This window comes from Cloeon dipterum, chromosome 3 (genome assembly GCF_949628265.1).
Source record: "Cloeon dipterum chromosome 3, ieCloDipt1.1, whole genome shotgun sequence".
NCBI lineage: Eukaryota > Metazoa > Arthropoda > Insecta > Ephemeroptera > Baetidae > Cloeon > Cloeon dipterum.
Window position 1 is genome coordinate 1,835,597 of NC_088788.1, and position 16,129 is coordinate 1,851,725.

General features: G+C 36.3%; 1 protein-coding gene and 1 long non-coding RNA gene across 5 annotated transcripts; both read left to right on the top strand.

The window, feature by feature from the left end:
- The first annotated feature begins 723 nt into the window (after nt 1-723).
- LOC135940848 (uncharacterized) lies at nt 724-1,891 on the top strand. The gene is made up of 2 exons (XR_010574921.1): nt 724-1,165; nt 1,716-1,891. It is a non-coding gene; the product is annotated as an uncharacterized LOC135940848 (long non-coding RNA).
- Nucleotides 1,892-5,210: 3,319 nt separating this feature from the next.
- LOC135940038 (NEDD4-binding protein 2-like) lies at nt 5,211-16,126 on the top strand. Of its 4 annotated transcripts, none has more exons than XM_065484687.1 (15): nt 5,211-5,359; nt 5,747-5,863; nt 5,933-6,196; nt 9,393-9,525; nt 9,580-9,775; nt 9,835-9,999; nt 10,500-11,087; nt 12,406-12,592; nt 12,648-12,785; nt 12,850-12,962; nt 13,023-13,268; nt 13,788-14,009; nt 14,073-14,192; nt 15,047-15,210; nt 15,432-16,126. In XM_065484687.1, the coding sequence occupies exons 2-15, from the start codon at nt 5,767-5,769 to the stop codon at nt 15,508-15,510; spliced, it is 2,712 nt and encodes a 903-aa protein (XP_065340759.1). In that variant the 5' UTR covers nt 5,211-5,359; nt 5,747-5,766; the 3' UTR covers nt 15,511-16,126. The 4 variants fall into 4 exon arrangements, with proteins under 4 accessions (XP_065340759.1, XP_065340761.1, XP_065340762.1 ...); XM_065484689.1 differs by having other exon boundaries at nt 12,427-12,592; XM_065484690.1 differs by having other exon boundaries at nt 12,430-12,592.
- Nucleotides 16,127-16,129: the final 3 nt, after the last annotated feature.

Consider the following 16,129-nt stretch of genomic DNA (forward strand, 5'->3'; position numbering starts at 1 on the left):
TAGAATAGTTGCCCCTTGTACATTTTATAATTCATTATTTAAGTACACAAAAATATCTTCATATATGTCCCGCATAAAAAAATATAACCCAGGAATATCCGGAATAATCTTAGATTAATCAAAATTTACCCGAAAAAATTAATCCAAAAAAATGATCCAGGATTAATCCTGTATTAATCGAGATTAATCTATGAATGTTTAAGATCAATCTAGAGATTAATCTAAAAAAATATTCTCAGATTATTCTTTGGATCATTCTGAGATTAATCCAAAAAAATAATTTTTTGAATTTTCTTAGAATGAATCCAGATTAACCTTAAAATGTTTTAAAGTCAATCTAGAGATTAATCTACAAGAATATCCCTAGAATAATCCCAAAGGGGAAATTTGATTTTAGTTAATAGATTATCCCCAGATTATTCTATGGATCATTCTGAGATTAATCCAAAATATTTTTTAATGTTCCTAGAATATTCTTTAAAAAACCCTAAAAGAGAAGAACTTATATATTTTTCTTACAAATAAAAACAAAATTAAATATGAAACATAATTTAATCAAGAAAATTAACTGCCATATTGTTAAATATTTTGAAATCGTTATCACAAAAATTATTTGTCTGGGAAATATTTTTTAATTAAGTCGATGGATTAAATTTTAATATTAAAACCTAAACCTTATTCATTATCTAATACAAAATTATGGTGCCTTATTTCAAAGAAGCTGCCCAGATTAAAAAAAGGTAAAAAATCATAAATGCGATTGAATAAATTAATTTCTTAACAAAGAGAGTCTTAATTAATGCTACCGACAACCGGGCAAATTTGAAAATAAAGGTCAGAAGGACAAAAAAGGGTTAAAAGGGCGATTTTATTCTGCGCGTGGTAGCGGCGGCTGCACTCATGCACGCACTTGCATGGAATTCCTGCTGCTGCTGCCTGCCTCTGTTGTGGAGCGGGGGAGGGGCGACGGGCAGCAGGACTAGCGAGCAGCAGCAGCAAGAGACTTACAAATTCCTGCTTCGCTCTCTTTGTCTTACGCGTCAACGGTCAACCGCCGTTCAAATCAAAGTTATTAACGGACGCAGGACGCCGGACACCGCCAGTATGGGACAACACGGACGTCCCGCGGACTCGGACGGATGGCCTGGATCCATCGGTTAACAAGGTAAGTCTCATTTTATAGATTTAGCGTCCAAAGAAATTAAAACATCTCGCGCAACTTTCAAATCCAACGGTTTTATGGTCAAATTACACTTTTCGCCGCTAACTTGTACGGTTTTTGCCTCCTATATTTTGATAATGGATTCTCGCCAGTCCTTAAGATCATAATTAGAACCCCGTAAATAAGTTTGGGTGGCGGAAACTGTCAGTCGGTGATGAAAAATGTATTTTTTCCATGTATGATAAATCGCGGTGGCATTTGTAGTACGCTTACGAGAATTTTTACTACACATTCTAATTCAATTGGCTTTGCATGGAAAATGGAAAAATATTTATGCATGATTTTTACATACTTGAACCTTCCATTTTCCAAGCAAAGCTATGGAAAAGCTACAGTTTTCGCCGCCGAGTTACAGTTTTCGCCACCCCTACTTTAACATGGGATTCTCATATAAGAACTGGCGAGATGTGTAACGCGGCAGAAACTGTAACTTTACCATAATTGAAATAAAAGATATTATTTAGTTTTTTCTTTGAGTCTCTCCCTTTTTTAGCTTCAAGAGCCTTCCGGTGACATTTTGCACGACGAAAAAAGATGCAATCGTTAAAGTTCTGCAGTTTGGGCTTCAAGATAAGGCGGTGCTGGCATCGTATGATAGAAAATTTTGTAGCTATAATATATGTGATGTGATTGATAACTAATAAATAATGCATATTTTTAAAATTTAAATTAAGTTTTTGATTATTTAAATAATTCCCAATTAAATCGCAATAATAAAGTATTTTTTGTAATATTCTAGGAACACTGAGGGTAATTTAAGAATTATTTAGGGATAATTTTTGTCACACTTTATGTTGATCTTAAAATGATATTAGAATAACCAAAGAATGTTCCAAGATTAACCTAAAAGAATAATCTAAGGTAAAGATTTGATACGCTAAATATTAATCCTGGATCAATCCAAAGATTAATCTAAGAGAATATCCTTAGAATGTTCTAGGATCATTCTTTAGAGCTTTTTGAAACAAACCCCGGCAGAATAATCCTGGAACATTCTAAGGATATTCTCATAAATTAATCTACAGATTAATCCAGTATCACGAAAAACCGTATCAAAAGTTCAAATATAATTAATTTTTTAGATTAATCCTGGGCGAAGTCGGTATATTCTTAGAACATTCTCAGGCGATATTTTTTTATGCGGGATATGGTTTGATAATGACCTGATAATGACTTACAATTAAATGCCAGTAAACGTTTTGTTTCGCATTAATAAAAACCATTAAAACAGAAGTTATCAGTTTGATAACATTGCAAAATAATTATTATAAAGATATTGGACTACAAAGAATATTAATTATTTGTATCAGGAATACAAGGTAGGAAATAAACAAAATCTTCCATTTCAAAAAATCTATATTTCAAGCAGATAAAAAGGATAAAAATTGTCACTTTTTAGATAACAAACTAAATAATGTGAATAAATTACAAATATTGCTTACAGCATTGTCTAAACCACAGCTTTCGTCAATTCCTTCCATGCTTGTTCCATCATTCATGGCAAGACCATTCAGCTTATTCTATTTAAAATCATTGTCACACGATGAATTCATATTAAGAATACATTTGCTTTAGTGTCAGCCTATTTAACTCATCAAATTATGGCAAAAAATATCACCTGCGAGACAAAATATCCCATGTGATCATTTTTATAACCCATCACAGCACTTATGAGGTACGTTGGCGATGGAAAATAGTTCTTGTTCTTGTACAGCATCAAGCACACTCCACTCTCATAGTCTTGAACATCACATATTTCACTGACCTGAAAAATAGATTAAAGAAAATATCTAGCGATTTTCAAACTGCTTACAATACTGTCATTATATTATTATTATTACATTATACTGTTCTTGGCCAAAAATCCTTCTCCTTTCGAGTGGTTAAGCCATGGAATGACCTGCCACCAACACTTAAAGACTGCTGCGTGAAAGACACTTTGCAGAGAGCACTTGTGGCAACAATATGTGATGAACAATTAAGTGATAGTAGGGCTCAGCGTGGCGTGAGATACATTTGTATTGATCGTTTTAGCATTAAATGCTATAAGCCACAACGCTTTTTGTACTGTCCCTGCGGTATAAAATGTAAATTATAAAATGGTTAAAATTAGAGCGTTCATCGGGATCGGGAGTTAGCGGGACTCGCGGATTTTCCCGTCCCACCCACCCGGTACCGCGGGACTCTCCTTCGTTTACCGGGAGCGGGACAGGAAAGTACCGGGACTCTAAATTCAAACGCCATCGGGACTCACGGGAGAGCTCTCTGTGAGATAGAAATTTTAGACAATTATTTCGTTTTAATTGAATGTTCATTTAAATTATATTATCACTGTTTTTAGAAATTCTTATTTGCCATAATGTTTCCATGCTGCGAAAAAATATACAACGATGTATATGGTGCGTTTACGTGCGTTAGTTTTCATTTCGCTGCTTCTTTAATGACAAGAAGGACATGTAGCATACATTGCATTAACCTAAAACTACCGCCAAAGTTGCGGTACCTGGGGAAACCTCGGGAGCCCCGAGCGTTAAGCCCGCGAGCCCGTAGGAGCCCCGCGGCGCACCCGCGAGTGAGTCGAGTCCCTATGCTCGCGGGTTAAAAAAATCGCCAAATCGGCGCCAAACTCGGATCACCGATGGCCGGCGCTGAACGAGGGTCCGCATTTTAAAAGACCGGGAGTCTCCGGGAGAGCACCCATGAAATCGAGAATTGGGACAAGACCGGGAGAGAGCGCAATGGTCACCAAATCTTGGGAGGCAGGTCAAAACCGGCAGTAATAATAATGCGGGACAAAGAGATGGGCGGGTGCAGTTTTACTTTCCGGATGAAAGCTCTGGTTAAAATCGATTTTAGCGATGAAAATGTATAAAATTGTAAAGTTTAGTTTTTGTTAAAATTGTCAAAGTGTAATTATTATGCTGATCTTAAAATATCTGCTGTAAATGATTTGTATTTTTGTAAATAAATACTCTTAAATTAGCTTAATGAATTTTATTTTAGCAAATTTACCACTTAAGTAATTGTCTATTTGTTACAAAATACAGGCTGTTTAATAACTACTCTCCGCAAAAAAGGCAAAGGGAAATTTTAAATATATTTTGCGAACTAATGAGAGCGTAAATAATTAAAGCACTGGATTTATCGCAATTTCAGCATACTAAATAAATCTAATTTATTACAAAAGTATTTTAAATAGTGCTTTTGCAAAAACTAATATCAAAAATTAACTCAACTTGAACTGAGTGTCAGAATAGTTTAACTTTATAACGATATGTGGTAAATTAAATAATGATTGTGATTCCCATTTCCTCTGTCCGAGTGGAGAAAGTTAAATAGCTCATTCAAATCATATTTTTGGGCGACTTACAAATTGAGCCACTTTCTGAGTGTTCTTTTTAATTTTTTTGGTGCAACTGACGGTAGACTTTGCGCGTTGTTTCCCTCAGGTAGCCCTGGTGGGCTCCATCGAACCCCTGGTGCAGACAAATTTTATTAAAATTAATCACTCGAAACTATTAAGACGCAACAGTTAAATTAAAAAAGGTTTTTTTTCTAGCCTTGCAGTCGTTATTTTTAGTTTTTCTTGATGATAAGGAAATTATACACGAGAAACAAATTTGAACTGTAAAAATCTAATTTATTATTCTAGTTAGCACAGCCAAAATACTTTAAAGTTATTTGTTAAAATTGTGTTTTTTTTTTAAAAAAAACTTCATACTTTCCTTTCTTGTCTAATGTATAGATAATTAGTAATCGTTTGTAATATCATAATTGTAACTACAAATGGAATTAATAATTCAACTGCACACGCTTTTAAGTTCGGTCCTTGATCGCAAGCGCGCTGCCTTGTGCCTTTCTCACGTAAACAAAACCGAGATCCTATATTTTCGCGCCATTTCCCCTCCTCGATTCTGATTGGCTGGCCGGCTGCACTGCTCGGCCTCCGCCGTCCGCTCACAGTGGAGCTCACCCATCTGTTTGGAAAACAACTCATTGCATTGTCGGTCGGGCAGGAGAGCGAAAGCAGCGTTGTGCAAGGACTGTGACGCGAAAAAATACAACGCAGATCGTCCCGAGCTATCAAAAAGCAGCGGCGGATTCATCGCAGAGGTCTGACGGCGACATTCCTTAAACGTTAGTGAATCCTAATTCAGAAACCGGAGCAAAATCTTTCGCTCCTAACACGAAAGAAGTAAGCTCCATCATTCTGGCTTCTCTAACACAATTATTTTTTGTGACTCATGCTGGAGTATGTAGGTGAAAGCTATGCAGCAGGCTGGTGATTTACCAACCTGTACCAGATTGTAAAGTAAATAAATACAACAATTAGTTGGAGGAGCACTCTCGATTTTTCTGTCAATGCCACACTTTCGCGGTGGAAATAAATACAGTCATAACATTAACTCTTGTCATCTTGTGGCTTGTCGAGTTAATTTTATTTTCAAATTTTTCAAGCATAACGATTTAATTACTTGATTGCCCTTTTAAAATAATATTAATTCAATGTTATTTGACCCACAGAAGAAATTGAATCACTCGAGATGTCACGCGAGGACACGCTATACCAGCTGAACAAGGACTTCGTCCAACAAGACGCCGCTCTGATAAAAGACGTGGCCGAGTCGTGTTTGTATGATTGTGAGCAGGCCTTCTCAGATTTTAAAATTTGATATAATTATCTAATCTCTCATCTTCTTAATTTGTCAGATGGAAAATCGTACGAAGCGCTGGCCAATTTGTTCCACGGCAACTCCTTGACGGAGCAGCCAAAGTTGTTGCAAAGTGTGCTGGTGCCAACTGAGGAGGTTGTGGACCAGCAGACGGTGCCGGAGATGCCTCGCATTTTGCCCGTGGGCTCGGACCAAAGTGTGCCTAGCAACGGCGGGGCCTCGTACGCGGCCCGATTCAACGGCACGGGCCCAAAGCCCAACTCAGGGGCCATCCGAAAGTCAGCCGTCTTTAATCATAAACGTGAGTGTTGCTTATCGCCTTATCTTTATTATACTTTCGCACGTAGACACCAATTGTATTTTACGGGACTTGAATTGTGGTAAATGAAAAATTAACTTCGGACGGAGGAAAATTCTGATTCAGCTGTTTGTCGAAAACTTAATTTAATTTATTGCAAAATCCTGAAAATGCTTGTTGCCAATGCAAGAAGTGAACCCTTAGGATTCAGTTGAAGCAAAAATTGGCAAAGTAAATTTTTTAGAAAAACTGCAAAGCTAGCACTGTCTCCTTTCATGAAATCGTATTTTATTTCCCAACAAAGAGTTTCCCTAAAACGCTGTTGAACAGATCTTGACCAGAGGAATCGAAATCTGCCAAGAAAATGTGTTCAAGCGATGGAAATTTAGGATAAAATTAAACAAATTTAATATTCCCCCTTTATTATCATTGCAAATTGTGGAACAAATTGTTTATCGATCCATAAATTGAAATAATTTTCAATTGTCGCCTTCTATTGATCCACTTTAGAGACTATTGTTAATTGTTCATGCAGTAAGAAAAATACAAACGTAAAATTACAAAGCAGGATCTGCATAAACGCACGAAACAAAAGGTTGATTCGACATACATTATTCTCATTACGTGCCGTGGTTTGTCTTAATTTCTCCTCTTTATTGTTTGTTTTGTTTGTCAGAGAGTTAGACACAACAAAAGCATTAATTCTTGCGAGACAAGCATTCTAATTTTTCAATATTTAGTTCGTCAGCATTTATTTCCTCAAGAATATTCCTTAAAGGATAGGCCGGAAAGATTTTCTCAACAAAATGGTTCCTTTTATTTATTTGAAGGAGATTTCTCATATACCTGGCACCACAAAAGCGGGTTATGTACTTCATGTGGGATTGTATATAGCTGAGGGCGCAAAGCGCAACAGGGGATGTTTTCACATTCCACATGGTGCAAGCGTTGCCTCTCAAAAAGGAACTATTATTATTGTCAGCTGTCGTGTCGAATTCATCAATTGGTTGATTTATTTACGGCCTCCAAAACGTCAAGAGGGTCATTTATTTATTTTAGTTCCTGTGCTAGTAAATGTTCAGAATGGTGAGAAAAAATTTAAATCAGGGCTGCAACGTTAGAAACCGGTCGTTAGAAACATGAATTTTGGTGCAGTTTGTGAACTAATTCATTTTTGTTAATTTTACCAAGTATAAAAAACCTGGTGGTAAAAAATCCATCCCTGATTGAAATTTAATAAAAAAAATTATCGCAGAAACGTATTAATTAATTTAAATAATGGTGTCTTCATACAAAAGCGCGTCAACTATTATTTGTAATTTTGATGATGACATACATATTTTAAGTTTCTTCCAAACGCGCGCACACTCAACTATCGGCGGCATTTGAGCCTTTTGTAACAGCAACCGCGTTTAGCTTCTCAGGGCTTGTCGATGGGGGAGTGGATTTTTCTTCAATAAAAGAGACGATTCCACCCCCACTGAAGGTCGCTTCTTGCCGCTTTTTATCAACAAACATCTGTTGCTGGGTCCCCTTTGAGCGTGCTCTGCTCACTCACAAAAAAAGGGGGAAATTAGTCTTGGCAAGGAAATGGAAATCCAACCTTGAACGCGACTGTAATTAAACATTGAAGCGTGTTAATCGTTTATCATGAGATAAAAATGGCCCAATAAATTGTAGAAAGTTGTAAGATTCAAATTGAATTGAGTTGGAAACAATTTAAACTAGAGTTTTAAAGAAAAACTTTGAAAACTCCTGTTTACCTGTACTTGCAATAATAGTTATCTAAAATATTCCCAGGTTGTCGTTTAAAATTGTGTGGAAATCAGCTTATGCATGTAAAACTACAATTTATTTCACAAATAATGGAATTTTTGAAAAAAAAATCATGCTAAATTTCACAAAAAATAAACTCAATTAACTTCTTGTCATAATTGTTTGCCTGGAAAGCTTTACTTTAATGAATTGGATATAGAATTCCAAGAAAATGCACGTCTTTTGTTGTGTCACAAAAATTTCCATCGGGTTATTTACTCAAAATTAGTTCCTTGTTTTCTTTGATTGAGTTATTAATATTCATTTATTGGTCACCATCGGTGTACGATTTCTTACAATAATTAAAATTTTGTTTCTTAGAACAAGCAGCTCTTTTACAATTTATAGTAACATCAAGATGAAAAAAAAACATTTACGACGGATGAGGAAATGGTAGCCATGAAAGGAATATTATATCTTGCTTAAAATTTTTATTACAGTCTAAACAAATTTAGACATAGCATTATTTCATAATATTTGGGCTCAATGGATTGTCATATTATTGCTTAAAAGCGTTTCGTAACCGCAATTGCGCAAAGGAGTGGGTATTTGTTTACAAAAAGTGGGTTTTGAACTACATAGACGAATCTAGATTTCATTCGTTTTTAAAGAACGTGAACTTTGCATGTAGATTTGACTCTCTTATCAATATGATTAGTAAAACAATTAGAAGTCGCACCAAGATAATTAACAGAAGTGGAAAAATGTAGGCGAGGCCGATCTCCCATTGTGTTTCCGTTTTGCTAAGCCGGCCGAGGCTCTTATTCCCCAATTGGATGATTTTACATTTTTTCTAATTGAGAAAAACTGAAATATTAGCCTAATAATATCAATATTAATGAGCAGGTTCCGCAAAAACCTGCATCTTTTCGGAAAAACGCACTGCATTGAAAAAAAAAAACAGTATTTTGCTGCAATTTTGCATGTGAAGAATGAATGACAAAAAATAGGGTTTTTACAAAATCATTATAAAAGCAACTGCGGTTTCTCAATAAATTTAAACACTCATCGTAATTTTCCAAAATATCTGACATTTTGGCGAAAAATTTAATCTTTTCGGGGTTGATGCGGAAAAACCCAAATCTGGTAGTTTTTTCCAGCTGTTTTTTTTTGCTACATTGCAAAACGGACGAACCCTGTCAATGAGGTGAATTAATATTAAGAGATTTTTCCCTTAATGCGTAAATTATGGATAGCAAATGATTAAAATCACCAATAGCATAAATAAACAAAAGCGGTGACACCTGGTTTAACACCGCCGTTGCTTTGTACAATTTTCTTAGAAGTGCTAATCCAAAATATCAGCTAAAATATTAAGCCCGTGAAACGGTAACTTCGTTAGTATCAACTATTTTAAACGATTAATTTTCCATTTTTGTTTCAGAACGGAAGAAAATAAAGGAGACGAGTAACTTACCAAGTTTGGAAAGAATTAAAGCTATGCTTTGTGAGAATTGGAATGTCATGGTCATATTAAGAGGTCTGCCGGGTAGCGGCAAATCTTATTTTTCAAAAGAGTAAGTCGTGATGCTTTCAAAATCTCGTGAATAACTGATTATTAATTTTTTCAGATTAATTGAAATGGCCGAAGAGCAAAAATTTGATCACCAAGTGTGCAGCGCTGACCATTATTTCATGAAACCTAATGGAAAGTATGAGTTTAATCAGTACGACCTTCAGAGAGCACATGAATCTTGTCAAGCAAATGCGCAGAAAGCATTATCAAATAAAACACCTCTGGTTGTAATAGACAACACTAATTCAGTGGTAATTTTCTTAATTTTATTTTTAGTCAATGTGGATGGCGACATTCTTTTGCTTTCCAGGATTGGGAGATGAAATTTTATATTTTTGAAGGTGTAAAAAATGAATACCACATTGAACTTTGGGAGGCCTCCACTGGCTGGTGCAACAACGTCGGTCAGCTGGTGCAGAAAACAATTCATAACGTGCCTGAGAGAACAATCAGAAATATGAAAGAAAGATTCCAGGTAAGTGCTCGAGTTTCTGAGCCCACCAAACGATTCCTGAGGGTAAAATAAAGTAAAATTGACGTTTTTTCTGTTAAAAAAGTGCAGCGCGACGTGCGAACTTTTTTCCCCGCCAAAACAATTTTATTGCGAGAAGTGCGCATGCGTCAGAGCTTGACAAAGAAGTATATTCGTACAGGCAGTCTCTCTGCAAGTGCTAAAACCAGCTCTGACGCATGCGCACCTCTTGCATTCATTTTGTTTTGGCGGGAAAAAAAAGTTCGCACGTCGCGCTGGACGTTTTGGTCGGAAAAAAGACCACATTAACCTGATTCGACCCTCAGTAATCGATTGGTGGGCTTTTAGAAACTTCATCAAAGTGTTTCAGTAATAAACAACCAATTTAAGCCTTAAATTCGTACTGTTTTTAAAAAAGGCAATTTAAGCTCGGTTTTGTCAAAATTTAAACGTCGGGGATTAATTTATCAATTTTTGAATTTCCTACTATTATTATTTTTCAGACCTACACAATTGATCAGCTTTTGCGGCGATACCAACTGACGAATAAATACCAAAGATCGTTAAGTAATGATTCTGTACTAAAATTCGACGCTCCAGTGGTTAAAATGCCCAAAGAGAATGGATTAAGTGAATCTAGCAATCCGGGTGAAAATTATTCAACTGCGGAGCCAAAAGCTGATCAAATAGTTGCTGAAGAGAATCACATAATGTCAGAGAGCGAAGAAGAAATCATTGACTACGAGGGAGTTCCCGAGTCGGCCCGTGTTTTCTACAAAAACCTGCCTGTTCTTTACTGTCATGTCGACGCTGAAACTCTGAGACAGATTTTTCGCGATTGCCACTTTGACCAGGAATACTTTTTCGAAGCCATGGAAAATTCTGCAGCGCTGCTCGAGAAGAAGTCTTTAATGAGCCTCAAGCCTTTAATTTCACCTGCAGTCAACATAAGAGGGGCTCCGCTAAAAATTGACCAACCTACTCCTTCGACTTCAAAGAAAAAGGTGACACTCCACCAAGGAGCAGACGCAATTGAACTTAAAAAGGCCATAGAGGAGAAATTTGTTTTTGCCAAGCCAGGAAATTCCAAGGTGAGATTATTATTTCAGAATTCTGGTCATTTTTTTTTTAAAGTTGTCCCGTCGGAAAACTGTCCTTTAAGGCTGCGAAATTTACTAAATAACTCAGATAAAAATTAAAAATGCAGTCAGGTCGCGTGACCTGAGTAAGATCGTTTAAAGGCAAAGGGTTAAAATCGTTGCTGAGTGAAATTGTTGAAAAAACATGTCAAATTTGCATAGGAAAGGATCTCAGGTCGCGGGGTACCCTGAAAAAGGTCGTTAGGGTATACCAGGTTGAAGCCCCATCCGAGATGTGTCCAATGAGGGGTCGTGGTCAATGATCAGACTAACGGCCGAATTTTAACAAAAATCAAACCATTTTCATCTGTTCCGCAAAGCAAAGCCGAAAAAATTTATTTTAATTGTTCTATGGGCGCAAAAAATAAAAAAAAATTGGTTTCTAGACCGGCGATAAACCTATGCGTGTGATAGAGTTGGTTAGACCTTAAAAAAAAAATCATTTAGAAAAAATTAGGGAATTTTCCGTGTCCAACAATATCCATAAAGAGAAAGTTAAAAAATCTCGTTTTTCAAACTTTAAATTCTATCTGGTCCTAGAATTTTTATCGGATTGACTCGTATTTGTTCTCAAAATGTTTCTAGATAAATTGCGCGTCGTTTCAACGTAGGGGATGTCGAATTTTTCTCCCCAACCGCGAGATATGGTGACCCAAAGCCGGAAATTGTTGTAAAAACCGAAAAATTCGGCTGTTTTAAATAAATAACTGAATCAACGATTTTGATCGAACTTTCAAAAAATTTGCTCCATCTAATGACTAGGCGGCAATTCCTGGAGAATCCGATTTAAACAAAAATTTGACAATTTCGACTTTTTTGAAAAATTAGACGAAATAAATTCGTAAAAATTCGAAAAATTTGCCTATTTTGGAAAACTGCACATGGGCGGATACACTTAACCGTGGGGCATCAAATGGTACAAAAATTGGCTCTTTCCGGCCCATAGGGCCCCGCCTGGGCCCCAAAAACCACAATTTTGAAATGTCACAAATCGCGTTTTTTCAAATTTATAAATTTATAACTCAGCTCCTATGGGTCGTAGAGTAAAAAACCAAAGTTGGTTAAACTCGCCTTAAAATTCTGTGTATTTTAGGCCTGATTGGACTACTCGGTACCCCGCCCCTTAAAATAAAAGTGTAATCCCGTCCCTGGATCGTAGCAAAAGTGAAGAATCTGTCCTTTTTTAAAAATATTTCTCCCCTCAACGGCATTAATTGCCACCATATTTGAATTAAGCCAGTTATAGAACTTCAACTAACGTCTTTTTTAGTTTTCACTATTTTCTGTGCAGCAGCCAGCCGTTCCTGAGAATGTGGAATCAGAGGATGATGCTGTTGACACGACTCCGTCAACTCCGAGCAGTTCGTCGAGCGACGAGGAGGAATATGAAATGCAGTTGGACGTCAACTTCGCTCGCAACATGCTGCTAGACTTTGGTGGAGCGTACGCAGTCGAAGGTAATTTAATTTGTAATGTAACAAAAACAATTATTTGCTGCTTTTATTTTTCTAGATTTACCTCCAGATGCATTCCAAGTAAAAATTCCTGCTTCCCTTGCTTTACAAATCCACTCCTTCTGGATGGAAGCAGTGGAAAAGAATCTGGAACGCAAGCAAAGAGAGCTGAATGCTCAACTAAGGAATGACGAGGGTAATTTTTAATGCCTTTTTAATTTCAATTATGTTTATGTTAAAACCTTTGTATTTTTTAACAGCCATCGCTCATGCGTTGGCAATTGAAAATGTCGAGCAGCCTGAAGAGAATCCAAACATGGACGATATTCTGGAAATGGAGAAAGCCCTACTCGCAGTTAAAAATTTGCAAATTGTGATAGTTTATTGAGTAACTGAAAATTAGAAAGTAGCATGAGATTGAATTCACTTACAGAAAGACGGCAAGAATGATTTAGCAACCAAGTTGTCTCGCGAGAAGCTGCGCAATGAGTTTCCTAATGTTGATCCTGTGGCGATCGACAGCATTTTTGAGAGCAATAATCGAGACTATGGCGAAGCAGCTCGAATTATTCAAGAGCAATACATGACGGACACTGGAGCAATTAATGTTTACACTCCGGAAGCTTTAAAGAAAAGAGAAGAGGAACTGATGCAACAGGCACTTCAGGAGAGCATTAAGGTAAAACTAATTCTAAATTTTTTTTAGAGGTGAAAACGGTCAAAAAATTAAAAAGTACAAGAGAAAAATTCACAAATAAATTAACTCAATTTTGGGTGTTATGATTTGTTCCCTTAAAAAATTCTTTTAAAGGTTCTCGAACGGCCAGTTGAAATTTTCAGACGAGTTTTGTGTAAAAGCAGTAAATTTGAGAAAAATTTGCTCAATAGGAAGAAACTGGAAATTTAATCAGCTTTCTGAATTTAGGCAGTTTTTGACGCTAAAATCAACTGCTGAATTTTAATCAGGCTAAACACACACCCCTTTCGAAAATCTGCAATTTTTTAAAAAATAAAAAATAACTTTCAAGACTCAAAAGTACCATTTTTTATCTTCTCACTATTCAATTTTCATAATTTTTGTCACCCAGGAAGTAATTAATTTCCTTTGCTGAAAAAAGAGGGCGTAACCGATAAAATCCTAAAAAAATTGATTTTAATGTAACTGACTAAATCCTTAGTAATTATTATATTATTTCAGATGCTGCAAGCTGAGGAGAGAAAGAAACCATTATTCGTTGAGGTCATTCCTGTTAATGATAAAATCAAGACAAAAATGGAAAAGGCTAATTTTGAGACGGAAATTGCTAAATACAGGGACGAGGCCAACGAGGAGCGCAATAAAAAAATCAAGTACATTGGCAGCATGCAAGCTGCTCTTCAAAGGAAGCATTTCGGTGTCGCCTCGTACTACAAACTCATGGTTTGTTTTTTTGTCTGCAGAATGTGCCCAACAAAATTTGCTTCTGCGATTTGCTGTTTGCAGGTGGACGCGTGCGACGCTAATTGCAACATGCTCAACCAAAAGGTCTCTGCTCTGATCCTTCAAAATTCAAGCCTTGAATGCTTGGATTTGCATTATCTTCACGTCAGGGAAGCTATAAACGTAAGAAATTTATATTTTAAAAATAATAGAAAATCAGACAGAGCATTTTATCTAAATAATCAGATCCCATACATGTATACTGCAGCAAAACAAGGGGTGGATGTTTTTTTTCGAGTTTTGGGTCGTACTTGGAGGCCAGGGGCACCATACCGAGTGGTCCGCTGAGCCAAAAAAATTAAACAAATCGGCAAAGTTGCGAATTTTAGCTAAAAACCAAGGATTTTAACGCGTTTCGTCGCGGGGAGACGTACTTTCAAGTCAGAAACAGAATCCAGTCCATAGGGAGTAAAAAAATTAATAATAAAACCAAATACTCTAAAATAGCGCATATTTTGGGAGCGTTGGCGGTGGCAACAAGGGTCCAGAATTTTATGGCGAGTTTGATAAATTTTGATTTTTTACTCCATGACCCAGAGGAACTGAGTTATTAATTTTTAAGTCCAAAAAACGTGATTTGTGACATTTCAAAATTTTGTTTTTGGGGCCCAGTCGGGACCCTATGGGCTGGATGGGGCCGATTCAAGTACCAATCGATGCCCCTCGGAAGGGCGCGTCCACCCGTGTGCTGTTTTTCAAAATTGGACCGTTTTTCGAATTTTTACAAAAATTTTCCGGCCTAATTTTCGAAAAAGTCAAAAATTTCAAAATATATTTTAACAGAATTTTCTTGGGTTATGCCACACCTAGCCGTCTAAGCTAGGCATGATTAAAATCGTTGAATCAGTTAATTTTTTACAGTATAGTGGAAGTTTTCGGTTTTTACAACAATTTCCGGCTTTCCACACGCCCGTCACCAATCTTCCTTGACGAAGAATACAATTACTAAAATTTTGTTCCTCTTCTTAAATTTTCAGGCAGTTGAACTGTTTTTGGATCACCACGTTTACTTGAGAGAAACCAATTCAAAATTATGGAATGACAAAGTGAAAATAGTGACCGGTCGCGGCAGGCGCAGCCATGGCGGCATTCCCAAGCTCTGGCCCGCAATCAAAAAATACCTGGACGATCACAAGATTAAGTAAGACTTTTTAAATTAATTATAGAGATTTTTTGATTTGAAAAAATAAAAATTAATGTACGCGAAACCGAAATTTTTGCGTTGAAACAGCTGGAAATGGCTCACCGCTCGTAGGGGGCGTGGTGCGCTGCCATATTGTATTCCCTCTTTGTTTCGACGCTGAAAATTTCGATTTCACGTCGAAGGAAATATCCGTATTGATTATCTTCCTCGTTGAACAGATACACTTACGACGCTGGCTCGTTCACACTGGACATCTCGAAGGATCTTCAGTACAGCAAAAACTACATTGACGAGTGAGAACGTTACTGGAACCGCAGAAGACAACAATGTTAATTTTAATTTTTAATTTTCACATCTACAAGTTACCAATGCAACCTGAAATCAAGGAACGGGTTGTATATTAGCGTTAATTTCTATTTTCAAGCGTTTTGGTGGGATAATATAGTGTTTTAAGCTTAAATTCACAGATATCAAGAACAATATTATGCTATTTTTGTGCCCTCGTACAAAAAAATATTTTTAAAGAGGTTATTCAGCTTTTATCAATCTTATTCTCTACGATTTTTAATCTAAAAATAATAATTTTTGTACCTTTGGGTTAGTGAACGGTTTTAAAGATTCCTTGTCGCATTAAGACACATACATGATGTGCTGTCATTTTAATGGTGCTCTATTTTTTTATACATTTGAAACGAAATGATCAAGTACACATGGACAGAACTTAAAGACTGGAATTTTAACTCTGGAAGTTCAAATCATTTTTATTTTGATAGTTAACAAAACAAAAAAACTTGACCAATAAAAGTGTTAAAAACAGATGAAGGGAAATAAATGGACAAGAAAGTTGATTTTTGCTTAACGAGAAAGTTGTATCATGAGAATCAATAAATATTTTATCTTGTTATAAAACCTACTT

What these genes read in the sequence shown, in the direction of transcription:
- LOC135940038 (XM_065484687.1), top strand. Translation starts at nt 5,767, where the DNA reads ATGTCACGCGAGGACACGCTATACCAGCTGAACAAGGACTTCGTCCAA. An exon ending in ATATGAAAGAAAGATTCCAG is followed by an intron (nt 10,000 to 10,499) that starts GTAAGTGCTCGA and finishes ATTATTTTTCAG; the next exon opens with ACCTACACAATTGATCAGCT. An exon ending in CAGTTAAAAATTTGCAAATT is followed by an intron (nt 12,963 to 13,022) that starts GTGATAGTTTAT and finishes ATTCACTTACAG; the next exon opens with AAAGACGGCAAGAATGATTT.